This window comes from Thunnus thynnus, chromosome 11 (assembly GCF_963924715.1).
Source record: "Thunnus thynnus chromosome 11, fThuThy2.1, whole genome shotgun sequence".
Taxonomy (NCBI): domain Eukaryota; kingdom Metazoa; phylum Chordata; class Actinopteri; order Scombriformes; family Scombridae; genus Thunnus; species Thunnus thynnus.
In genome coordinates, this window is record NC_089527.1 from 31,880,392 (window position 1) to 31,907,083 (window position 26,692).

Below are 26,692 nucleotides of genomic sequence, written 5' to 3' on the forward strand. Positions count from 1 at the left end.
AAACAAACACAAATTGTGGTTGAGCTCAGCATTAACATCCTGATGCAGGTTATATGATTTTATCTTGATAACAGCAGTTTACTGTACACAGGCCTACAACAGGAACAACGATCAAACATGAAGTAAACAGTTTTAATCTATGACACATGAACCAATTATCTCCAATGGATGAACATGGCCCATAGGTGGCAGTGTTACTGTTGTGTAGCAGGAGGGTGTTGATGTACATAGGATGTGGCCAGCAGTAAAAAAAAAAAAAAAAAAAAAAAAAAGGGTCCAGTCAGGAAGAGGATTATGAGTCTTTCTGGTAAAATCAAAAGTTACATCCTGGATCAAATGTCCAGAATAGTCCCAAATACAATTTTTACTCCTGTTTGAGTCCTGGTTGCTTAAAGTTACAATCTTACCCATTATTAAAATTAAGAGGAATTGGAAAATTACAAGGGAAAATGGCTATTATTATTATTATCATATTTTACTACTCAGGATAATCAGAACACAGTTAAATGTAAAATATTTTAATTTGAAAATCAAAAGTGACATTTTTAAATGGAAAATTTAAAAGCATACGTATATATGCCCAAATGCAAAAGCTTACATTTAAATGTGTAATTGTGAATGAAAATGAAAACATGCTGAAATTTAAAAGAATGAGTTATTAAGATATAAAGTATCTTAATTCTTTGTTCTTTTCCAATTTCCTCCCTCCTTTTTCCATTTTGTATTTACCTTGTGTATGTACCTAACTGTATGCAAATGTAGCCTGCAGGTCTGACTGCTAAAAAGCACAGTGAGTGTAATGTAGCCTGCAGTGTACACAGGCTGGTTGCTCCTGTTTTACTGGTTAGTAACCCTCCAGCTAAACTGTACCCCCCTATAACCATATAAGCCTCTAGCTGCACCATGGCAACAGGTATTGTTTGTATCCATGGCTTCAAATGACTGAAGATAGAATGATTGTGTACATTATCCCAGTAAGTGAGTGTTTGTTATAGTAGTAAGGATTTCAGGGGTTATATTGGAGGGCAGTTTACCTGGCCGAACTGATGGCTCGTTAAGAGTTTTGAGTCCTGATTGGCTGAGGTTTGCACAGCTGCAGAGACCAGTAGCAGGTTATCAGGAGGACACAGCAGTGCCTCCATCACCAGCCCTCTGATCACACTGGTTTATTCCAGAGTCACAGTATAATATAGGCAGTATGAGCTGGCAGCCTGCTAATTATTCCCTATTCCACGTGGACACTACATGTTATGTTTGATTAAGCCAGTAGATGGCAACATAATACTGCAAATGGCTCAGTAACTGAGTTGATAAGAGTGCAGAGTGGTCAAATGACCATTGAAACATGTTTTTCTTACAATGTAAGTGATGGGGGACAAAATCAGTGGATATCTTTCAAAGTCAGTCTTTGTAGTGCCAAATTCCTTCTTTTTACCATACTTCCACTGTTTTATGATTAGTCAGTTGTATGTTAGTTGCCGTCTGTGGATGTTTAATTTGTTGACATAACCATTTTTTGTAATCCTAATTTAAAAATGAAGACATAAAAATCCCACTCTGACAGTAACTTCAAAAAGCTTCTTTATTTAGAGGATGATGTCATACTGATGTCATTGGACGGAGAGGACAGAAAGCAAGATGCAGCATTTAGCGATTACACATACAGCAGCAGTTATTGGTTAAAATACCAACCATTTACAACAAGATTTGCTTGAAAACAGTAAAATAAATAGAAAAGGAATCTATCTTATTCTGATGTCACCATGACAGCAAATGACCACCAGTCCCAGTGCTCCCAGTCTGTACACCAGACTGGCAGCAGAGGTCAACTCAGTCCCTGTGGTCAGTCAGAACCAGAGCGAGTGGCACAGGTTTGATTCTCATCATGAAGGCAGAGGGTTTCTACAGAGCAGTAAAGCGGTTGGAGCATCTGGGCCCTTGAATCATGTACGTATCCCGGATATTATTGTTACAGCTAGGTCGACTACAACTCCCACAGATCATTTCAACAAGAACCATCCAATCAGTGGGTTTTAAATTAACATCTATTTTTGCTAAGAAATCAATACATCCCTCCTTGGTGTTTGTTTCTACTTCTGCACTTCTTTAGTAAAATTTATAATTACTAAAAGAAAATGACTGGTTTTCAGCTGTTGATTGGTTGTTGAACATCAAGAAGGCGGGTCTTATGTTAGGTCATTGCACAACTTGCTGCTGTGAGTTTTTACAGTCTGGTAATTTGCCATCAGCACATTTAGACCCATGAAAAGACAGCTAACGCAGGGCTAACACAGTACTGTGTGTGCAGGAGCTGCCGGTTACTCTGCAGGTATTGAAATAACATGAAAGATAAGAAATGTATACTGCAAAATCAGTGCTAAGCTAGGCTCAGCACTCTGTGGAGTACAACTTCAACAGCATGATGGGTCCTTCCAAGCTTAAATCATTAATAGCGAACACTATGATTTGTTGAAAATGTTTTTAGGATACACAGTGTGATGTTCTCCAGTCAGTGGTGACCGGAGAAGTTGCAATATCTCCTAGCAATGCCAGCCTTCCAATGTCAGTCAGCCGTTGCCATGGAAAACAACCACTTCTATTCTTTTTTAGTAGAAAAATCTGCACAATATTTCCTTGCACACAAAGTGAGGATAATCTGCATTTCAGTTTAGAGGACGACTTAAAATTTTGGAGGAAATTAACTCATTACACCTGAAGACTAGCAGGAGGAAATCACAACAAACCTTACTTGAAGCTGATTGGATGTTGTTTTTTTATTGTTTCCTAATGCGCTCTGGGACTTATATGTTGATGTCGCTATAGATACAATCATGTACCTTTGACTTTTTGTCAATGAAGCAGATTTTTTTCAGCTAGTTTGTAGAGATGATTCAACCAGGAGAGTTTCATGTCCATGCTAGAGTTGAAATGCTCCAGTCACCTGACACGGTATATGGGAGAAATGTTGATGCAGGAACAGGATCAGGTTGCTGCACACCTGATATACTGCAGCTGTGAGATCCTGTGTTGGCCACAAAGTTTATCTTCTGTTTGAAGAGGGAAATACCAGGAGGCGACGCAGCACAGTAAACAGGAAAGGAGAGAAGTTGGAGGAGGCACAGACAGAAACCTTAGTCACCATGTTAGCACCATGGAAGCTCCACCCACTTCGGTGAACAAATGGCATGCTGGGAAGAAGGGTGTTAGGCGTATGTTAGGAGTATTCTTATCCAAAACGGGTTATTTTACCATCAGTCATTATCAGCAGAGCATTTAGAGACACAAGTATTAATAATTCCAGTACTTTACATTTGTGATTCAGCAGGTCACATTTGGAAGGAAATCTGCTGGATCGCCTCATGGCAGCAAAAACAGCTGGAGGGCGCTGCTGTATGTCCAGAGCAAACACTGGTGGAGCTTTCAGAATTCTGCTTTTAACGGAGTGAAAAAATGACTGAGTAATCACATCCAACATGTTTATCCTCTTGCAGGAAGGGTAAGCAATGAGGCTGATGGGAAATGTAGTCTTAATGTGGAGAAATGCCAGCAATAAGAATGATCTACTGTTGCGGTGAGACAGAGGCAACCAACAGCAGGCTTATCTGGCTTAAGAAAGCATCGGAGCTCTCGGTAGAAATTAATCAGCAGCCCTTCGTTAACGAGCTTCAGTAAGGCTGCTTGGTTTAACGTCATCAGCGATCCATTAGCAGTCCTGTGTAGCCCTCTCTAACTCTTCATCCTGTTGCCCCTCCTCCTCTTCCTCCTCCTCTTCCTCCTCATCTTGCTCCTCTTTCTCGCTCAGTTCCTCTCCGATCACGTCTAACCGCGCCTCCTGCCCGTTTAGCTTCTCCTCCACATCGTCATTATGAAGCCCCACCACCTGCAGCTGCAGCCGCCGCTCCTCCACCAGCAGGAGGCGCTCTCTGACACCCTCTGCTGCCGCCGCTGTTTCGCTGGGACTCCCAAAGTACTGCTCGCTCCTGAAATGATACCAATTCCAGTTAGGAGTTTGTACTATATGAACTCGGTCACATCCCACACTCCCATGTGGGTACAAAACACCAGTCCCCACAAGGTAAATTATTACATTTTTGGGTTAAGACTTGGTAAAGACTGGGGTTAAGCAGGTCGTGGTTATGGTTAAGGTAAATGTTCATGGAATTAATTTACATCAATGAAAAGTCCTCTGAAATGACAAAAACAGGCTTGTGTGTGTGTGTGTATGTACCCATCGGGGAAGATAACTGGCATGGTCAGTCTGTCCAGCAGAGTTTTTCCTGAAGAGTCGACTTCATCCAGAGACTCTGGCTCTACACATTCCTGATGTAACACCTGAAACACAGTACACACACGTACTGAAGGCATATTTATGGTGTGGATTGTGTCTGTGTGCATAACAGACTCCAGTGTTTGCCATTATTTAATATGGGCTTTGGAATCTGTTTGCATCTTCATATGTCTGTCACAACCTAATATCAGCCTGTTGATAGTGTACATAGAAGAGGCTTTAGTCTCCTCATTCACACACTGCTGTAACACCTGACACATTAACACAGTGAGGTCTCACCTTCTCTGCAGCGGTGTGGAAGCTCAGAGCCAGCTCCAGTCTCTGCTGTCTCTCCTCAGCGCTGACGCTGAACTGTTTCCAGACTCGGTTGAGTCTGGGCAGAGTGTCTCCCGACGAGCGCGTCGTACAGCGCAGAGACTGACAGAGGACGACAGTCGCCTGCAGCAGCTGACGGCCGTAGTCATAGGTGCTCTGGGGGAGAGAGAGGAAGACAGAGATAAGTTAATGTCAGTCAGTCAGTTTGTTATTTTTTGTTTTCAGAATTATTTATTTATTAAACATAATCTTTTTAAATTTAGATTTGACTGTTTAAATATTTTACAACTATTTGATGGATTGCCATAAAGGTTTGTAGACATTCATTCTTCTGCCCTACAAAGGAATAGAGCAGTAACTACGGAAACAGTGGAGTTGAGTAAAAAGAGTTTCAGACTGGCTGGTAAACTGTGAAACATACAGAAAAGTTGTAATGGATTCATTTTACGCTGACTGTTTTACCCCCAAAAACTCATTTTTCATGTTAATTGTGGATGTGAACAACTATATCTTTACATAAAGATGGATCAAATAACAGCATGTAGTCTGGAAGTGTCTCACCTGAGCAACATCCACAAACTTCCTGTGTTTGTCCAACATGGTCCTGGTCTCCTGAGACTCATCACCCAGTCTGACGTGAGTCTTCAACAAGGCATCCAACAGCTCGCTCAGCCACTCCACTGCCTGAACACAGATACATACACTTATCATCATCTCATCAATACAGAATGTACATATGTGTGCATGTGTGTGTTGTTGCGTTTGTGTGTCTGACCTGTAAAGCGTCTTCCTCACATTTGAACAGTTGGACCATCTGTAGCATCTTCAGCCTCCTCACATCCACCATGTCCTCACACCTACAACACACACACACACACACACATTCCTACTTTTGAAGGCTTCATTCACATAAGATAACCAGTAAGTGCTGCTACTGTCCCCTACAGGCTGAAGTATTCATTATGACATGTACATGCTGTTTAAAGATTGCAGTAACATCCACAAACACACTGTGTTGGCCAATCAAATATTTGCAAGCACACCTTCCTAGTAGATTACTTTAGAACTAGAACAAGAATGTCTAATTTTTACCATGCAACAGAGATAAAATGATTGTTGCTGTGATACTTTCTCAGAGCTGGAAAGTCCTGTCTAAGTGTATTATTAACTGCTGTGCAGTGTTTTGGCATCTTATAAGCCTTCAATCTTATGGATCTGCTACTCAAACTTATATTTGAAGACTCAGCTATACTCCAAGCAACACGCCCCTTTATTGTGCTGTTATTGGTCTGATGCCAGGTAAGACTCATGGGAGCTGTAGTTGTGCAATGTTAAATTAAAAATTATGTCCCAGTGAATGTGTCATGCTGGAAAATTTACTACAGATACACAGTTATTTAAAGTGCAACAGAAATTAAATTGCATTGTTTTTTGACGAGTAAAGCATACAAGTGATTTATACTGTAAACACAGTGTAATACAATACATACTGTAAATCACTTGTCCTGTGTTCTCTTTTGAAAATAAAATCTGAAACCAGAGGAGAGACATTTCTCTTGTAGTTATCCATCTATGTAGATGGAGTCCTTATTTTGATACAAATTAAATGTGATAAAAGTGAAAACGTGGTGTTCTATCATAGACAGAGCAGACGGTCACACTGAGCCTGATTGCATCCTGCTACACAACACAAGAGCCACAGACTCTGAACAACAACCCACATTAGCTTTCCTGTCAAAGTCTCCGTCTTATCTAACTTACAGATATGAACACACACCTTGTCCTGCAACTTAGCTTGTTGAACAAGCCACCAAACAGACATTCACCGTGGGAAAAGTGCACTGCTAACGTCAGTTTGCTGGCTAGATAGCTAATTAGCTGCTCAGCTGTAGTACATTAAACATCATGTAAACCTACCTGCAAATGTCACTTGAGTCTTGTTAGATGCTGGTGTGGTTCTTACTCTTCAATACCACTGCTAACAACACACTGTCTGTCCATGACTTGTAGCTACAGCAATTTGTTTACTTGGTCTCTCTTTTCCAATCACAGCCACCAGGAGGCTGACATAGGAAATAAGTATTTCTCATATTTTCCCAAAGATCTTTTTTTCTTAAATTATAAAAGGCCATTAACAATACATGCTGACAGCTCTGTATTTTTGACAGCTAAAAGGGATGATTAAATGTGATTCAAGTTGGACTTCAAAACTCAGTATCATGTTTCAGCTTTTCAGAAAGACTGATCACAGACACTCTGGCTCACAATGGCTGGAAAGCAGTCTGGACTCAAGCTGAACTCTGCTGTCTGAACTCAGTCCTCAGAAGTTTAGCTTGTTCTGACAGGTAAACATGTCTGATGTCTCTAGAACAAAGATTCTTTCAATCTGCATGAGAGTTTTACCTGGTTAATTACAGGAAAAGGAAAAGAAAAAGAAGAAGAAATACCTCTGCTTGCGGAGCTGCATCTCCTCCATCACAGCCTGGATGTGCTGAACGTTGTCCTGTTGTTCACCCGCTGGACTCTCTGTTTCTTCCAGAGACCACGACGGCTGGCTGCACATCTGCTCCAGCAACAGTCCGCCCTTCTGACGCAGAGAAGTAAGACCTGCCTCTGTAGAGGATAGAGGGGAGTTAATGTCAGAGAACGTTTTCTACACCCATCAGTTAACTGCTCTGTCACAGGTGTTAAATATGTAGATGTACACAGTTAATTAACACCACAAAAATATATAAAAGTTTCATGATTTTAGAGGAAATTTCTAAAGATTCAACATTCAGAGGACGAACCGACAGTCTGCAGCTTCTCCTCCAGCAGTTTGAGGTTTTGTTGAATCGAAGCTCCGTCAGCTGGAGCCACATCAGCACAGAGCATGCCCAGTAGACTGTCCAACTGCTGGGACAACTGCAGAGACAGACATAGAGATAAATCACATACACTATCACACTTTTAATTTCTTGTACAATTTCAGCTGCATAAGTTAACCACCGGAGGAGCTGCTACATTCCAAGAAATCGGATTGTTTATATTTTATCCACTTTTCATGAAACAAAGCAAGCAGTTTCCACCTGACTACAGTCTTTGTGCTAAGCTAAGCTAAGCAGAGACAGAAGACAGAGATGCTACACCTGTCCTCTTCTCATCAGTCAGAACCTTTATGTCCCACATGAACACTGAACTGATAAAGATCATTCTGGTGCAGGTGTCATGTACAGACCCTCTATATGTCCACAGCAGAGAGAAAAGGCTCTGCTCAGCTTCATCTTCTACAATTTTTCAACAGACTACTTCAACCTCCTTCTTTTTCCTCACAGATCAAAACCAACCTGGTAAACAGTGTAGCTACTTTTATTGAGCTTTTTCATACATATAATAAAATGTTTTTCATCCATGCAAAGTTTTAAAATGACCTCCTGATAAAAATTGCGGAAGTATCTAGTCAATTTTTGGTAAGGTTTGCTAACCAGGAAAGTCAAGTAAATTACTTGAACAGAACAGAAAAACTTTTTATGTGGATCAGTCTGGCTGATACTGGATCCATTAATAAGGTCAGTATCTGAGCTGATGGATTTGGTGCATCCCAGTTCAGGCAGTCTAAAACAGGAATACATTCTGCAGGGATAAAATCCATTAAAATCTAGAATCCAAGCATGACAAAGTATTTCATTTTTGGCCATGTCGCCCAGCCCTACTGTCACAATAGTATTATGCTCTGTGCTGTGACTGATAAGCTTTCAAAACTAATGGATGTTTTACTCAAACTGGACTTCCTTGATTGTATCTCATCATCATACTGCTCTCTGAAAAAGCACACCAACACAGCCCCCTGTGGTTTTTTAACACAATGCTGTTTTCAGTCTGAAAACCCAGCACCTGCACAAACAACAGCTGATACAGTGTGTGTGTGTGTGTGTGTGTGTGTGTGTGTGTGTGTGTGTGTGTGTGCGTGTGTGCGCTACCTCCTGTGTGGTGCTGTGGAAGCACTGCGCCGCCTGCAGGACGTTCTGTCGGCTCTCCAGCTGAGCCGCCTGTTGATAGCAGACATCACTCAGCTGCTGCTGCAGCGCCTTGAGCTCCACCACTTCCTCCTCTTCCCCAGCACTGAGCAAGGCAGCAATCTGCTGGTTCAACTCCACATACACCGCAAACCACTCCTGTACATACACACACACACAAAGACAGAATCAGCCCAATGCTCAAATTTACCTTAAGTGTGACTAAAATGGCTTCACTCCACATAGTGCATTGACTCAAAATTTAGCCAACTAACATACATGAGAACACCTCCAGACCTTTTTGAGTCACTGAACAAATCAACAGATTGTGTGACGAGTCTCAGCAATTGAAGTGATCACAACGTGAGAGTTATGTGACCCCGTTTTCAGGCTTAAATGCATTAAGAGTGAATTTGTTTCTGCACTCTTGTGATGTTTTCATGGTCAAACTTCAGACGGCAGAGTGGAAACATCAAGGGACAAAATCCTCTCAGATCTAACTTTAACCTCTAATCTGATTCATCAGTTTGTCCTTATCACATGATAATGTGTGTGTGTGTGTGTTCAGCGTGTTGCATTACACTGTGCTGGCTCTCGATCTCCTCGTGTTTCTGCTGCAGGGCCTGAGCCGCTCGCATAGAGTCTCCGATCGCCTGATGAGTCTTCAACAGCTCTGAACCTGGACCCTGCAGCCAGGTGACCACCTGAGAGAAAGACAGGAAGAAAACACTGTACACTTACAAACTGTAACCAAATACAGACTTAGCGATCTCCTGTAGAGTTGCTAGGTGGCAGGAGCTATTTCAGGCACCCCCGGTTCCATGAAGTGCCATAAATCTTCTCATAGGACAATGTTAGGTGAAGGACGCTGCCAACACAATACGATCTCTAACTTAAATCCATTTATTTCTGGATCAATTCTGAATGAGTTCAGCAACTGGATGTTTTTTCCCACAACTGAAACATTTTTTGTATCCATTACAGCTCTGATTCACGCCTCTGACTGGCTTCTTCTCCCTCATGACCACAGCCAAGGCTCATGGGTATTGTAGTAGTTAGAGCGATCTATCTCCATGTTTGTAGTGTTTGGACACAATCTCATTTAAGTGAATGGGAAGGTGTGTCCATACTTTTCAATGGCACTGTATATATAAATGACCCCAAATCAATCTGACACACTGCTAACCTGGGACAGGTAGTATTGTGGAAGTACTTTGGACATTGTGTTAAAAGGGCTTTATCTCCCACACAGTTCTTTCTATACTGATGTAAACCTCTTCATATTAAAGCTGAGACTTGGCACTTTAATGTTGTATCCGTTATTTTATTTCAAATTGAATGTGCTGAAGCACAGAGCCTGAAGAACAAACAATGTGTAACTGTCCAAATACTGTCTGGACTGTATTTCATGAAAGTTCACACAGTTTTGAGGGAATTCCAGACCTTGTCCATTAACTCTACCAATTAAGTAATGTTTTGAGGTTTTGCTGCTTTTAGCTTGGCAGCGAGTTCTGGTTACTAAAATATCTTACATCTGAGAATGCCATCCTTTAATGTGGAAGAGTGTGGTGGTTGCCAGCATCAAATCATCATCTTGGCTGCAGTGAGACCAGCTACTAGAGGACGTCAGCAGTTTATTTTCAACTCCGATGCTGAAGTTTCACTGATAAGTAGCACTGCAGTGAAAAAAGACGCTTTCCTAGAAATATTCTAGCTTAAGGCCTAAACCATGTGAATGAATGTGCCAGCAGCACTGTCTGCACAGGATCAGCTGCACATTTCATTTGGTTAAACCTTCAGGGAGAAAAATAACACCTATCAATACGTTTTGTTTCATTGCTACTTTTATTTGATGTAATGACTATATATTATTTACATTGTACTCTGTTTATGTATATGCTTTAGCAACATGTATTTTGGTAAACATCAGGCCAGTAAAGCTTCATTGAAGTGAACTGTACTGAGGTTGAGGTGTCCTTCAGAGACTCGGAGCTGCAGTGCAGCAGAGCGACCAGCAGGGGGCTCTCAGGCTCTCTGTGATGAGTTCATACAATATCACAAAATCATATATGATGATGATGATCACTGTCCATAAATCTTTTCTTATATGAATAATTTATATTAAAGTCACTATTGCTCTTTTCATCCATCACGTTTTCCTTTAGTTGCTTTGGCAACATAAATATATTCACGTTACAGTACAGCCAACAGCTGAAGCATAAGAGAGGTAGAATATAAAGAGCTGATCGAAGTATAACTGAAATTATTCAGGGGCACTGCAGCACTTTAGCACTGCACTAAATCAAAGACAAAGAAACAGCTTTCAATAGAGGCAGAGATCTTTTTTTGACTTTTAGTCTGTAATATGACTCAAGCTGTCAACACACTGGATCCTACACTTCCTATAGTGCAAGTTTACTCATTTTATTTCATGATTGAACATATTAAATATAATATATTAATATAAGCAAAAATATTTCCATAATTTTCAGAATGCACATTACATCTATTTGTGGAAACTCTGCAGGGTTTTATGTTTGGTTTTATATTGTTCTATTACACAATGAATCACATACAGTGTTTTCTTGAGCTGAAGTCAACATGATCATCATATTACTTACAGTACAGAAACATCTGCAACTGTCTATGCAGATGTGTGTCAGTATTATGATCATTGTATTTATCAGGTCAGTGATGTCTAGAGCTAACACACACGCACACACACACACACACTCACACTCATTCACACTCACACACGTTTGCTTAGGTCACTTTGGGGGACATTACATAGACTTACATTCATTTCCTGGAGACTTTCACTATCCTTAACCTAACCCTAAACTTGAACACTGACCCAAAAATCTGCTTTTTCCCAACTGGGGACAAAAGTGTCCCCAGTTGGACAAGCCACCTCCAATTAACTGGTCTTTAGTCTGAAATTTGTCCCCGGACATAGCCTATGACAAACACAAACACGCATGCACACACACACACACAAACACACACACACACAACGCCACAATCCAGAACTAGGCCAACCCCCCCCCCCACCTCAAATCCTCCAGGCTACCGACCGATATGTTGAGGTTACCATGGCAACCCCAGGCTCATCTCCAAGACAGTAGCATTACCCATCAGCCCCTGCGGCTGCAGGAACCCCGGTAATCACAGAGTATTCTTCTACTGAAGTGCTGCAGAGCGAAGCAGTGAAGCTATGCCTGCTCACTGACACGCTTTCTGAGGGTCCAGGTCAAAGGCTCACTGATAAAAGAATCAGGGCGAGGGACTTTTAAAGACTGAAGAGGCTGATACTGCAGTAGAACACTGTGTGCAGAGAGTTGTGAGCGTATAGAGGACATTTTTACACAATACAATGGCTGTGCCACATTTCATGGCCATCTATCCAACAGCACCTTTGTTGCATGTCTTACGCCTTCTCTCTACCCATTACTCATGTCTCTCTGCACTTTCAACTAACAAGGTAAAAATGTCAAAAAACCAAAATGAGATTTTCATCCTGTACCTGCATGACCTTGGCATGGATCTCGTCTAGCTGGGTGCGTTTGTTTCGCTGTCTGCAGAGCTCCTGATATTTTGTGTACTGCTCCCTGAGCGAGTCCAGCAGCTTCATCACCTGAGGCTGAGCAAGCAGCTCCTCCTCCATGGGACACCAGGCCGGAACTGGAGGTCAGAGGTCAGAAAGAGGTCAGACAGAGAACCTATGGGGTTATATTCCAGGACGTCTCCTTGTCTCTGGTCTAATCGTATAAAACTTATCTGCACGTTTTTACTCTGTAAGGCCAGTGGTTGCTGGTGAGGTACCTTAAAGTGTTTAATTCTCAGTGGCCTTCTGAGTATTTTAAGGACAATCCACATCTCCAGTGATCTGCAACAATTTAGATCATTTGTCCTTAGTCATCTCACTGAAAAGACAGAATACATGGCCAAAAAGCTATAGCTAAAGCTATATGTGGATGTATGTGTGGATGGGATGTAGCTGAACATGTTGTGGGTATTAATCTGCTGCTATAATAGCCTCCATTCTTCTGGTTTCAGGCTTTTCACCAGATGTTGGAACCTGGCTGCAGGGATTTGCTCCCATTCAACCACAAGAGCATCAGTCAGGTCCAACACTGATGTTGCTGGGTGATGAGGTCTGGCTCACAGTCAATGTTCCAGTTTATCGTTAAGGTGTTGGGTGTGGTTGAGGTCAGGGCTCTGTGCAGGCCAGTCAAATTCTTTCACAACATCTTGAGTTGAAATGTTAAGATCAGACTCTTATTTCATTCAAATAACCCCAGTTTGCTGTTCAGCTTATACAGGTTTGTATTTTCAAACTTTGAGTTAACATTAGAAGAGAAAAGTCTTATAGGATGAGGACTGATGTAGCGCTGTCTTGGGAAACAATTTAGGCCAAATCTAATACAGAGCAGCAGGACAGAGTCGCTAACGTTAGCCTACACTCTGATATAGAAGCATCCAGCACCAGCTGCCACATTGTGGGAGAATCTTCCACAGTGGATGTGCTGGACTATTTTTGTCTAGTAAATTTCTGATGTTTTTCAGCCGGGTGGAGGACAGCTGCTTCTGAGGACAAACATCATAACAGAGGTCTGAGTCGCTGTGGATTGAATTAATTCACACTTGTCGTGTCGTGCTTAATATGTTCCGTTGACATCTCACTTCTGGTGTTAAATCTTTACACAGTACCTACAACTCTAGCAGGCCACGCTGTACTCTCACTCACTACGTCATACCGTAGTACTCTGGAACAGCTGAATGGAGCATTCAAGTGTCTCTCTCCAACACCAAGAGCTCAGAGAAAAACCATGCACAAACCACTACAGATGACATTTGTTTATCCATTCATCCATCCATCAGAGCTGGACCAATGACAGTGAAATCTGGAAGACTGACAGCTACTTCCTCACCTCCCTGTCCTCCTCCTACTCCTCCCTCGGAGCCGTTGAAACGACGCTGCTGCAACTCCGACAACAACTCATGACCTGCAGACAGACAGAGAGACAGAGAGAGAGGAGAGAGAGAGAGAGGGTTGGTTTCAGATTTTTAAAAGTCTGTTATAAAAGCATCTGAAACAATAATGCATCAGTGTTTGTGTACATGCTGTGACATTATGAAGGGAGCTGGCAGAGGGAGGAGGGTGGTACCATAAACAAAGGCTCCTTTCACCTCTGCCCAACACACAGACACAGGCTGCTCAGTACAGTGAACACAGCCAGCTATCCTTCATCCATCCATCCATCTATCCATCCATCCCTCCCTCCATCTGTCCATCCTTGTCTCTATTTAGCTGCAGGTCTTAGTGGCAGCAGAAGACCTCCTTCAGGTCCTCCTGGTGTATCCTGAGTTGTTTTCAGTCTGGTGTCAGTTGGTCTCAGATATCATGTAGACCAACGTGTAAATATACCACCACATTTATGTAACGAGGCACATGTGTGGGCCTAAATCAGAGAGGATGGTATTTACCAGTCTGAAGGACAGTCTCAGGGTCAAAAGACGGCAGGAGGGCACAGTCTGCTGATCTGCAGGGGACAGACAAACACACAGCTCTGGATCACATCTGTCTACTGGTAGTACACTCTAAACTGTGTGTGTGTGTGTGTGTGTGTGTGTGTGTGTGTGTGCGCGCGTGTGCATACTTGTCCTTGTCCACCGAGCTGCTCTTGTCGCTGTCATTGATGATCGACAGCTCGTCCAGTAGCGACGTAGACTCCTTGGTGAACTTCTCAAAAACCTGCGATAATTGTCAAAAAAAAGAGTTCAGACCTGGTGCAAGGTTACCATGGCGATAAGCATTTGAAGTCATAAAAATATAAAATACATTCATGTATTTATGAATTAAATAGTGACCAGTCTTTTGTTGAGCCAGTCGTTGTGGTCGTAGTCCAGACTTCCTCCAAAATCGTCCGTCAGCTGACACGGTTCGATGTAACGAGTCAGCTTATTGGCCGAAACCAGGATCACCTGACAGGAAGCACAGACACCAGCACACAGAGAGCAAATTAATCAGATAATAAGCACAGAGTTTAATTTTGTAGTTTGGCTGACACATGGCATTAAGCTTAATATGCAGGCAACCGTTTTCATATCAGCCATATCAATGACAGACTGAACTCTCACCTCTTATACTTTATTCAGACATTCTGTTTACCAGCTCATTGAAAACAGAGTAACAGTCTAGACTTAAGTGTGAAACCTCCACCCACACTACCTGTACAACAGGAAAAGCTTCATGACATGATGGATTCAACATGAATACAATCAAAAACACATACTGTACATTATAAAAAGGTACAACATGTATTACATTAGCTGAGCTGTGAAATAAAGAAGATTTCTGGTGAGTTTGAAACACAATGAATAACAAAGTTAAAATCAATCTAGATACATGCATTTGCCAGTTGACATGTTTCATTTTTAGGTTGAACCCTGAGTTCTCTATTTTAGAAAAACACAGCAATTAAACATGTATATGTGACTAATAATATAAAGATTAAACTCATTTAAAGTCCAACTCCACTCAAAAATGTGTTTTTCCTTCTTCTTCCTCTGATTTTGCACTGTGCAGAATGACGTATGTGCAACGTTTGTTTTCACATTCATCTGCTGAAGGAGAAAGTTTCTTTGTTCTCATCTAAATCTTGACTTTAAGGCGTGTATGTCAGGCATTTTGCAACATCACAACTAGTTCGGAGCCAACTGCGGTCCAGTATGCAACTCATACAAGCGTGATGTGGAAATTTGAAGCCTCCAGTGGACATAAATACACAAAGAATGGACTTTGAGTTGAGTAAAACAACTTTTGTCCAGCAGTTAAACTTTGGAAATGAAAAATGTTTGCACATTCATAGATTCTGGAGTTTTTTGATGTATTTTGCTGTATCATATTTGTATGTATTAAAATATGTCTGTAGGGGATTTTAAAATGTTAACGAATAACATCCTAATTAGCATACACTGATGTTTTCAACATAACTATCTTATATAAGCTTTCTTCTTGAACGATGGGTAGTGTTAACCATGACGAGGTGAGCATCAAGCTATGTTGACTGGTGTGATGTGGCATGGCTGCATCGCCCCAGTGGCCTGCTATTGGCTGATTCAGTGCCTGAGGGCGGGTATTTTGGGTACAAAATTGTAGTCCTTTTGCAACAGTGAGGAGCCACTTCAGTCAACGCTGTAGAACCACACCTAGAGTTACTTTTAGCTTCTTTATACAAAGCCTCTCCCACTTATTACAAAAAAGTTGACTCATAAGTCAAAGCTTAGAACCATTCTCCATCATTTCTTCAATGTTTCATACCTACAGGCCTTGTTCACAGATAATAAATCTAACATTCTTCCTGTTTAGAAACACAACAGACTTTTTTGATCACAAGACAAACTTCTCCTTCATCCTCCCAGAGCACTTTCTAAATGTGGAAATAGAGCATTCAGTGTTTATGAACTATCTGCAAGCTGATCTGAAGCTTCACACTTCTTCTATGAAGTGTAGCTTTTACATGAAAATCAGCAGCATCATCTGTGTCTGTGCATATGTTTCATCCTTTAACATTGTTAAATGACTCCATAAAGCACTATAGAACTGCATTTATGTATGAAAAATTACTTTACAAATAAACTAGACAGTCTGACAGACAAATGGTGGTGAGTCTGTCCTCCAGTTGTCACGGCAGCAGATGCTGTCAGAGATACTGGACTCAGTTCAGTGTGTGTGTGTGTGTTTATTTAAATGTTAGGTCACACTTCTGAGCAGCTGTATGACACACACCCCGCTGTGACATCCACACACACACGCACATACTCCATAGTTTAGATGAGTCACATTTCAACACCCTCACTGGAATTGCCCCTCCAGCAGCTGTGTGTGTGTGTTCAAAGTGTGCTAGTATTAAAACTAAGTGAAGATGAGCAATCTAACAGACTGTAAACAGCAGCTACATCCAAGTACATCATTATTATTATTATTACAGCACCAAAGATGTCTTCTTTCATAGGTATTTGGTACTTGAACAGTCATAAAAATTACATGTTTCAATACTCACAACTTACACAAAAGCAAACATGTGACTGTGAACAGGATAATGTGAATTTGTGTCATTAAAACTGTGGCCATTCATTTACCAACTCTTAAATCTCAGATATCGGAGCATCCTTGAACACACCAACAGGTAGACTTTTCCTCTCAGCACACAATGATGATGTCATTTTGACCCCCAAAAAATAAAGTAATCTAATATTGACTGTGATTGATTATCTTAATGCGGCATATTCCAAGTCGCTAAAGATCCTCCAGCATGCTCCGGTTACCCCGGCAACAACCGTGGAGCCAACATGGCTGCAGAAATCTGGGTCACAGTGACTACTGATCTCTGTCAGTAAAACCATCTGTTGTAATAGAGGAGGAGGAGGAGGAGGAGGAGGAGGAGGAGGAGGAGGAGGAGGAGGAGAGGATGTTGGCCGAAAATCACACACACTCTCTCACACACACACACACACACACACACACACACACACACACACACACACCATTGATCCTGGCTCAGGTTTCCAGCAGCACTCGGGACGGTTAATGATGCTCAAGGTTATTATAACAGGCTCAGTTTCTCTGTTTGATATCAGGTAACATGATGGAGGTGTGTGTGTGTGTGTGTGTGTGTGTGTTATGAGTGTGTGTGGTTATTTGAAAGTTAGAGTAAAATTGAATTAAAATTAAAAACTGGTCTCGCCCCGCTGTATGACGGCAGGCTTTTCACTCCGCCTTCGAGTACGACCGTTCAGAACAGTTATAAACACTTTCAGATGTGGTCAGACAACACGTTATACAAAGCACCTCATTTCAACCATACTGAGCCCTTTAGTATTTAGGCAGAGGAGTCAGTGGTTAGAAACAAGATTTCAGGGACTGGCAGAAATGGGAACACAATAAATAAAACGTTATTAAAAATGACAAAGCTGAAACTAGTCAAAGTTACAGAAAAGACTGTGGAGCAAACTGAAAAACTAACAAGTGTTATGATGTGCTGGACACCATTTTAGGCAAACGACTAGCCTGTACTTGGATTCAGCACTGAAGAAAGTTATACAAAATATTTACTTCTGATAAAATAGGCTTAATAACTTGGATTTGTTTATTATAATCTGCTAAACTAGACGGGCAAAGGTTGGATTTTGTCCGTCTATGATGTGAAGGTCCTCAGTTGAGGATTATATGTAAATATAATATTGGCAGTATTTAGTAGTTCATGTAAAGAGGAAATCTCCCTCAGCATTCTGACCACATCTGTATAGAGTAAAGCAGCAGACCTGCACATATCAGAACCATTAAGAACCATTCAGAAAATAACTTTGAAATGAGTTAGAGGGTCAGGAATTTCAATTTATCTCCATGGAAACACTGGAGGTCTTAAGTCCTGTCTCACAGCACATTTTTATCCCCTTTGTGGCCCAGCGTGAGGGGATAAAAGAGCTCAGTCTGCAAGTCCAGAGAGTGGAGATTTGGCTTCAGTCAATCTTTACCATCTTAGTTTATTATGTTTAGCATGTTAGCATGTTAACATTCACTAATTAGCACTAAACACAAAGTACAACTGAGGCTGGTGAGAATGTGATTAGTTTTGTAGTATTGGACAAATTAAAATTGGACCAAGTCAGGTACAAATTTTCAAAATCCTCAAAGACTTCTGGTTCCAAAATGATTTCAGTTATCTGTCAGCGCTGGATTCCTGCATAGTCAGTGAGTGGAAAGTGAGCGTAAAGTTGCTAATTCCAGCGTGAAAAAGAGAGCTGTGTTTAAAAGGACACCTGAGGCTAGTTGGTGCTGAAGCAGTTCACCGAGCAGCGGTTGGCAGACTCACCTCAAAGCCCAGGCGGTCTTTCTCCTTCCAGAAGCAAAAATGTGTGACTTTTTTATCCCAGAATTCATCTGGTTTCACCACGCAGACCAGCGACACCTCAGCTGGGATCACATTCTGAAACAGCATCATCATCATCATCATCAACTTTTAAATATCCTGACAGAGTAACACAGTAGCATTTCTGTCATTATTGGGACCCATATTTCTCTCTACTGGTAACTGTTTAATGTGTTTTTACCTGCAACATGAGCACCACAGTCTTCACAATGTTCCACTGAGACTTCCGTCCATCCACGATGACGGTGAAACCCCGAGCCTTACACTTCTCACTGAGAGAGAGAGAGAGAGGGAGAGGGAGGAAGTATTTTGATGAACAAGGATATTCAAACAATGAACACACACTATACAACACTACACAATATACTTGCCTTAATCAAAAAAATTATTTGTTTTACAGTATTTCTTCTCTTCCAAAATCTGTGTTTACATTAAGATAAGTGTGCAGACTGTCAGTGTGATGCATTCACATCCCATTACTGAAAATGGACAAATTAGCTGCCAAATCAGAAGCTTCTGGATAACAACGCTGTCTTACAGCCAGCTTGAGTGCTGAATGTTGGAGCTTCTGAACATTCAGAGACTTAGAATCATAATGACGTCTACTTACATGGATTTAAATGATAATTCCACTTAGTTACAACTTGGCTCTTATTTTCGTAGTTTTGGATATCAGTTATGATAACATTGCACTTGCCAAGTTGCTGCTGTGTGCTCAAATCTCAGCAATAAGTTTCGCAAGAACAATGTTACCATAGCCAATATAATGATGACCAATATAATGACAAGGAAATACCATAATGATTCAAATATAAGACAACATTCTTCTAAAAATTACATTTGAAAAAGTTGGGGTCGTCTTATATTTGAGGACTACAGTTTCATATTCACAAAATCAGATATTCCTTTTGAATGGAGAGCGTGACACCGGCTCCTACAAAGAGTTGCATTATGGGTTGTTCGTAGCAGGGCTTGAGACTAACACCATCCTAACGTCCATGCAGTCAGCATGCTCCAATCTCTCCAGACCACGTGGGTTATCAGGAGCAGAAACGGACCGCAGCAGGCAGCAGACATGGTAGGCTACATGAATATGAAACTGTGCTGCAAAGGCACAGATCACCATGGAAACGTTTACAATTACTGAGGCAGCATCTCTAATCTTTAAAGTAAATCATTGAAGAAAACACTCATACATCAACAGGAGCAGATTTAGTGATTTGGGGCCTCAGTTTACGTTGACTTTGGTACGGTTCAGGGTCGGTGGTGAAAAAAGTTAGTCTGGAGCCCTGGTTTGTAGTTTCAGTGTTACTAGGCCAGTGAGTATCTTAAAGTCCATTCATAGTGTGTTTTTTAGACTTAATTGCCCCCCCTTAATTGGATCCTGTAAAGTGTTTTGGAGGAAAAAAGTTCCTGATGAGTGATAACGAGTAAAAAGCTTCTCCTGAAGTCTTCACTGCAGAAACAGAGCAGAGACTGACTCATCTGTAAAGCAGCTGAGAATTACTGCTGTCACAGATGATGAAGAGCTGAAAATTTTTATGGACTGAAAATTGCAAACTGTCAAAGAAAATGATCCTGACTGTAAATGTGAGATTGATGTTTAGCTTTAATGGAAGTAAGTATTTCATGTTTCACTTTGTTAGTGTGTTTGGGAAACTTTCCTAGCAGGACTACTCTGATACTCTGAAAGTGTGTCTTAATCTTCAAAGAGTCTTTTTCCAAAAGCAGCTGTTAGAAATTGGGGGGGCGGGGGGGGGGGCTCTTCAGTGACACAACTCCAAACATGTCCAAGTATTACAAATGAGATGAAATAGTCTTATGTAAACATAAATGCACACAGGCACATACGGACTGTTGCTTCTGCTGCCAGCACTCCGTCTACGTGTGTGTGTGTGTGTGTGTGTGTGTGTGTGTGTGTGTGTGTGTGTGTGTGTACCTAGGGATGCTGAGCAGATAGTCCAGTGTGACACTGAGCTCCTCCATGCTGGTCTGATCCGAACTAAGTGGGATGGTCAGGATCAGACCACTGCGCCTGTCTTTGCCCCCTAAAATGAAACAGATAGAGAGAAATCTGATTACAGACCAAACTGCATGTAAACTGTCATTATACAGTCCTCACACTACGGTAACACATGTAGACATGGTATCTCATATTTTGTGTGTGTGTGTGTATTTTACCTGACAAAAAGGCCAGTTTCTTCTTGAGAATGGAGAGGATGGTGGTCGCTTCCATGTTAACGTTGGACATCTGTAGACACACATACCCACAACACTTAGTGAAGGCATGTCTGTTGTATGGACGAGTATCTGAACCCTGAAGACCAGATGGTGGCCACTTGCTCACAGACTCTCAGTCCACACTACTCCACAGTCTCACACACCAGTGCACAGTCTCAGATACCAGTCCACAGTCTCAGATACCGGTCCCCAGTCTCACACACTAGTCCACAGTCTCACACACTAGTCCCCAGTCTCACACACTAGCCCACAGTCTCACACACTAGCCCACAGTCTCACACACTAGTCCACAGTCTGACGCACTAGCCCACAGTCTCACACACTAGCCCACAGTTTCACACACTAGTCCACAGTCTGACGCACTAGTCCACAGTCTCACACACTAGCCCACAGTCTCACACACTAGTGCACAGTCTCAGACACTAGTCCACAGTCTCAGACACCAGTCCACAGTCTCAGACACCAGTCCACAGTCTCAGACACCAATCCACAGTCTCAGACAGTAGCCCACAGTCTCACACACTAGTGCACAGTCTCAGACACTAGTCCACAGTCTCAGACACCAGTCCACAGTCTCAGACACCAGTCCACAGTCTCAGACAGTAGCCCACAGTCTCACACACTAGTGCACAGTCTCAGACACTAGTCCACAGTCTCAGACACCAGTCCACAGTCTCAGACACCAGTCCACAGTCTCAGACAGTAGCCCACAGTCTCAGACACTAGTCCACAGTCTCAGACACTAGTCCACAGTCTCAGACACCAGTCCACAGTCTCAGACACTAGTCCACAGTCTCAGACACTAGTCCACAGTCTCAGACACTAGTGCACAGTCTCAGACACCGGTCCACAGTCTCAGACAGTAGCCCACAGTCTCACACACTAGTGCACAGTCTCAGACACTAGTCCACAGTCTCAGACACTAGTCCACAGTCTCAGACACCGGTCCACAGTCTCAGACACCGGTCCACAGTCTCAGACACCGGTCCACAGTCTCAGACACTAGTGCACAGTCTCAGACACTAGTGCACAGCTTCAGACACTAGTGCACAGCAATGGACATGCAAAACTCTGTATGAACTGATGTTACTGTATGGATATCATCATATCATATCAACTCCAAAGCATGACAGTCATATTACAAGTGTTAAAGTCAGCTATTAAACAGTGCATGCAGCAGCACAGACACCAGCATCCCCCACTGAAGTATTACAGGAATATTACAGAGACAGCACAGTGATTTTCCAAAAGGATTTTCTCTCAGCTGGCATTTCTCCAAGCAGATTCAGATTCTTGGCTTCACATTCAGCTCAGTCAGTGATTTACTATCCCTTTATCAGTGTGAGTGTGTTTGTGCAGTTAAAGCAATCAGTCAGTAAATCAGACAGTCAGTTTACATTTCTATCGATTATCTATTATAGATCGACTCGTCAATAACGAAGATAACTGTTAGATGCAGCACTAGTTTGGACTGCTGGTGGAAACCATTACAGATATTAGAACAGCTCCTTCTCTGGTAACCTTTGAGGCCACACACCAAACGTCACCTGCTTTCTCTCTCTACATTGTATATTATCTTACCACAACCATCTGGTTGCTTCAACATCTGTGTTTGCTGTGACCATTTCTCTCTGCACTTCGCTGGTTTAAATGACCATTGTTTCTTTCTTTTATCATTGAACAATTGATACTGTTTCATATTGTATGCTCTCATGCCTGTACATTAAAAATTAAACTGGGGCCAGGTGATGATTAGCTTAGCATAAAGAGTGGAAACAGGGAGTTTTCCTGGCTCTGTCCAGAGGTAAAAGAATCCACCTACCAGCACGTCTCTAGCTTGTTACATTCATACAAAAAAACAGGTTGTAGTTTTTCTGGGGGGGATTGTTTCTTGACTTACTAAAACCATGACTTATTGTTTTGACACTTCAGTTTTTGTAGGGATTAAACAAACAAGATATAACATGTTAATTAGTGAGCTTTAGAAGGTGTTCATAGGTGGATTTTGTTATCTAAGAACAGAGCCAAGCAAGCTGTTTTCCCCTGTTTCCTGTCTTTAATCTAACTTAAACTAAACTACACTAACCATCACCGGACTGTAAAATCAAGATAGACATGCTTCTGCTATGAATCTTCTCTTAAAACTCTCAGCAATAAAGCAAAAAAATACAAATAATAATTCATTTCTTGCTGAGAGTTTGATGAGAAGATCAATATAATATTCTTTAATAATCTTTCAGCTCTACTACATGTTTGTACATCTGTTGTTTTCATCGACTTCTGTAAAATGTGTATTTATTTATTTATTTATTTACTCTAAGTAGTAATATAGTGATGCATCTTTCTGTTCACTTCACTCATTGCTTGTAATTTGGAACTCCACACTTTCATACATGCATTGCACTGTCATTTGTATTTTGCACCTGTCTAGGGCTGCAACTAAAGATTATCGTCATTATCGATGAATCAGTTGATTAATTTTCTCGATTAATTGATTAGTCCATAAAACGTTAAAAATGACGCTGTTTTTCAAAGCCCAAGACAATGTCTTCAAGTGTGTTGTTTGGTCCACAACAGTCAGCAACCCAGTTAATCGACATACAGGACTAAAGAAACCAGAAAATATTCATATTGAGAAGCTGGAACCAGAGAATTTGGATGTTTTTTCTTTAAAAAAATGACTCAAAACGATGAATCAATTATCAAAATAGTTGGCAATTAATTAAATAGTTGGCAGCTAATCGATTAATCAAATAATCATTGCAGCTCTACACCTCTCTGAATTACATTTTCTACTTTCTGTACATACAGAATATTTAAACTATGTGTATACTGGATTTATTCCACTATCAAACGTCCCTCAGGTTGAAAGAAGTTCTGGATCATGTTGACACACTTTTCTTTAATAATGTGAAGACTGAATGTCTGCAGCCTTCATGCTTTATCATTTCTCATCACTCTTCACACATTTGTTGTTTAAATGTTTACTTTTATACTGTTACTAAACATTTTAGTGTCAGTCTCTGCTCAACTTAGTTCCATATTTATCATTATATTGTTGTGGGATACAAATGTGGTTATTATTGTTATTTCTGATGATTAATGAAACTGCTGATTGCAGCACCAGTCAGTCAGTCAGTCCAGCTGCAGAGCTTCATCTTCATCCTGCTCGTCCTCAGCCTGCCTGCGGCCTGCCTACAGCTGCAGGACAGCCCGGACAGGCTCGGTTTGGCTCGGCTTGGTTCGGCTCGGCCCACAGACACAATGACCTACATTCACGGCAGCAGGCTGCGGTTGCTGCGGCTCTAACCTTCCTCACCTCAGGATCGAGAAGCTCAGCATCGATAACTCCAGGATCAATCGGCAATAAGTATTGATGAGGCTTGTTTCCTTACCTTTCAGTCAAATCTGTGGCATTCTACTCTCCCGATTTTTTCTCTCAGTCCTCCTCCTCTTCTCCTCTGTCTCTCCTTCTCTGCAGATCTTCCTCTCTCCCTCCTCCTCCTCGTCCTCTTCCTCCTCCTTCTCCTCTCAGGCTGCTTTACCTGAAGATATTTAACCCTTTTTCCATTAAAAGCACATGAGATCTCAGTTTATTCTCCGCTCGCTTTGAACGACAGTGGAAACACACAACGCAGGCGGTGCTGCTCGCTGCCCTGCGCAGCCGCAGTGAAGCGCAATTAAAGAATGCGACTTCCGTTATAGAGACGTTCCAAATAAAAGCCCGAGTGACCACACTTCTCAACCTTTTCTGACCAAATTCCAGATGTCTATTATACAGCTGTGTATGAAGTATTCAGATCCTTTAAAGTATTTAAAGTACTTTAAAGTACCATTACAGCAATGTAAAAATACTCCATTACAAGTAAAGGTCCTGCATGGAAAATCCTACTACAGTAAGAGTACATAAGTATTACGAGCTTGATGTAGTTAAAGTATTGCAGTAAAAGTATATAAGTATTATGAGCTTGATGTAGTTAAAGTATTGCAGTAAAAGTACATAAGTATTATGAGCTTGATGTAGTTAAAGTATTGCAGTAAAAGTAGTGGTTTGGTCCCTCTGACTGATATATTATTATATATGACATCATTAGATTATTAATAGTGAAGCATCAGTGTTAGAGCAGCATGTTACTGTTGTAGCTGCTGGAGGTGGAGCTAGTTTACACTACTTTATATACAGTTAGCTAGTTTAGTCCAGTGGTTCCCAACCTAGCGGTCGGGCCCCTCCAAAGGGTCAGCAGATAAATCTGAGAGGTCGTGAGATGATTAATGGGAGAGGAAAGAAGAAAAAACAAAGTTTTGATAAACAAATCTGTTTTCAGTTTTTGGACTTTTTCTCTAATCTTTGATTTTTGCTGAAATATTGGATCATTTGAACATTTATTGAAATGAAAGCATGTGAGAAGTTTAAAAGGAAAAATCACTGTTTGGTGGAGCTGTTAACAACTCATAGACATGTGAAATGTGACCCCGACTACACACTGCTTTTTGTTAGATGTCAAAAGCCAAAAAGGTTGGAAACCACTGGTTTCATCTTTAACAATGTGTTGTATTTTAAAAGCTTGTTATATTATCCATTGTGTCAAATCTTCATCTGAAAAGTAACTAAAGCTGTCAAATAAATGTAGTGGAGTAGAAAGTATAATATTTACCTCTGAAATGTAGTGAAGTGGAAGTATAAAGTAGCATCACATGGAAATAAGTAAAGTATAAGTACCTAAAAATTGTACTTAAGTGCATTACTTGAATAAATGTACTTAGTTACTTTCTACCATTGCTATTATGTGAATCTGTGTGCTGAATACTGTTGTATTCTGTCATCAGAAGCAGAAGCGGGCTTATAACAGACTGCATAGACATACAGACGGGTGGCAAATTAAAGTAAAAACCAACATAAAGTCTCTTAGTAAGGTGTTGGGCCATCATGTGGCATTGATTCTACAGTCTCTGGAACTCTTCTGGAGGGATGAACACCATTCTTCAAAAAGATATTCCCTCATCTGGTGTTTTGATGATGGTGACTGTCTAACACATCGGTCCAAAATCTCCCATAGGTGTTTAATTGGGTTGAGATCTGGTGACTGTGAAGGCCGTAGCATATGATTCACATCATTTTCATACTGATCAAACCATTCAGTGACCCCTCGTACCCTACCGATGGAGGCATTGTCATCCTGGAAGAGATCACTCCCATCAGGATAGAAATGTTTCATCATAGGATAAAGGTGATCACTCACAACAACTTTGTATTGATTTGCAGTGATCCTTCCCTCTAAGGGGACAAGTGGACCCAAACCATGCCAGCAAAATGCCCCCCACAGCATAACAGAGCCACCAGATCCCCTCACTGTAGGGGTCAAACATTCAGACCTGTACTGTTCTCTTGGTGAACACTACACATGCACTCGCCCACTTGTTGAGAATATGGTGAACGATGACTCATCTGACCATATCACTTTTTCCCACATCTCTGTAGACCAGTGCCTATGGTTTTTGCACCACTGAACTCTCAAATGTTCATCATTACCCTCTTTGTAATGAGGGGTTTATGCACTGCAGTTCTACTATAATATCCCTCTCTGTGTAATTGTTGACAGACTGTACTTTCTGACAGTCTGATAACGTCCTGCATTGACGTTCTCAGTCATCTGAGGAAGAGTTGCTCTTCTTTTTTTCCTATCATATCGCACTACTGCACAAGCTTCATGATCATTAAATGTGCGCTGTCAACCACAACTTCTGACTCTTCTTACTGATGTCTTTCCCATAGATATACATGCAGATGTCACTTTAGTCACTGTTCCTATTGAAACATTAGCCAGTTGAGCAGTCTTTGTGACTGAAGCTCCTGCCTGTGCCCCAACAGGTTGATATTTGTTGTAGTTTTTCGTGAAATGTCTGGACAACTATTGGGT

General features: G+C 41.4%; 1 protein-coding gene across 1 annotated transcript; it reads right to left on the reverse strand.

Annotated features, from left to right (window-relative positions):
• Nucleotides 1-1,564: 1,564 nt before the first annotated feature.
• sestd1 (SEC14 and spectrin domains 1) lies at nt 1,565-24,437 on the reverse strand. The gene is made up of 19 exons (XM_067604482.1): nt 24,170-24,437; nt 20,715-20,784; nt 20,473-20,581; nt 18,715-18,805; nt 18,477-18,590; nt 14,470-14,583; nt 14,259-14,353; nt 14,086-14,141; nt 13,530-13,604; nt 12,122-12,279; nt 9,180-9,302; nt 8,563-8,757; nt 7,393-7,507; nt 7,051-7,216; nt 5,379-5,460; nt 5,165-5,287; nt 4,568-4,759; nt 4,229-4,332; nt 1,565-3,980 (listed from the first exon to the last, which is right to left on the reverse strand). Exons 2-19 carry the CDS (start codon nt 20,782-20,784, stop codon nt 3,704-3,706), a joined length of 2,259 nt encoding a protein of 752 aa, XP_067460583.1. The 5' UTR covers nt 24,170-24,437; the 3' UTR covers nt 1,565-3,703.
• Between the last annotated feature and the right edge of the window lie 2,255 nt (nt 24,438-26,692).

Bases quoted from the DNA above. Each gene is read 5' to 3' on its own strand.
- sestd1 (XM_067604482.1), bottom strand. From the start codon at position 20,784: ATGTCCAACGTTAACATGGAAGCGACCACCATCCTCTCCATTCTCAAG. The intron at 14,584-18,476 runs GTGAGTCTGCCA...GCTTCCTGTCAG, and splicing joins AAGACCGCCTGGGCTTTGAG to GTGATCCTGGTTTCGGCCAA. The intron at 8,758-9,179 runs GTAATGCAACAC...GTGTATGTACAG, and splicing joins AGATCGAGAGCCAGCACAGT to GAGTGGTTTGCGGTGTATGT.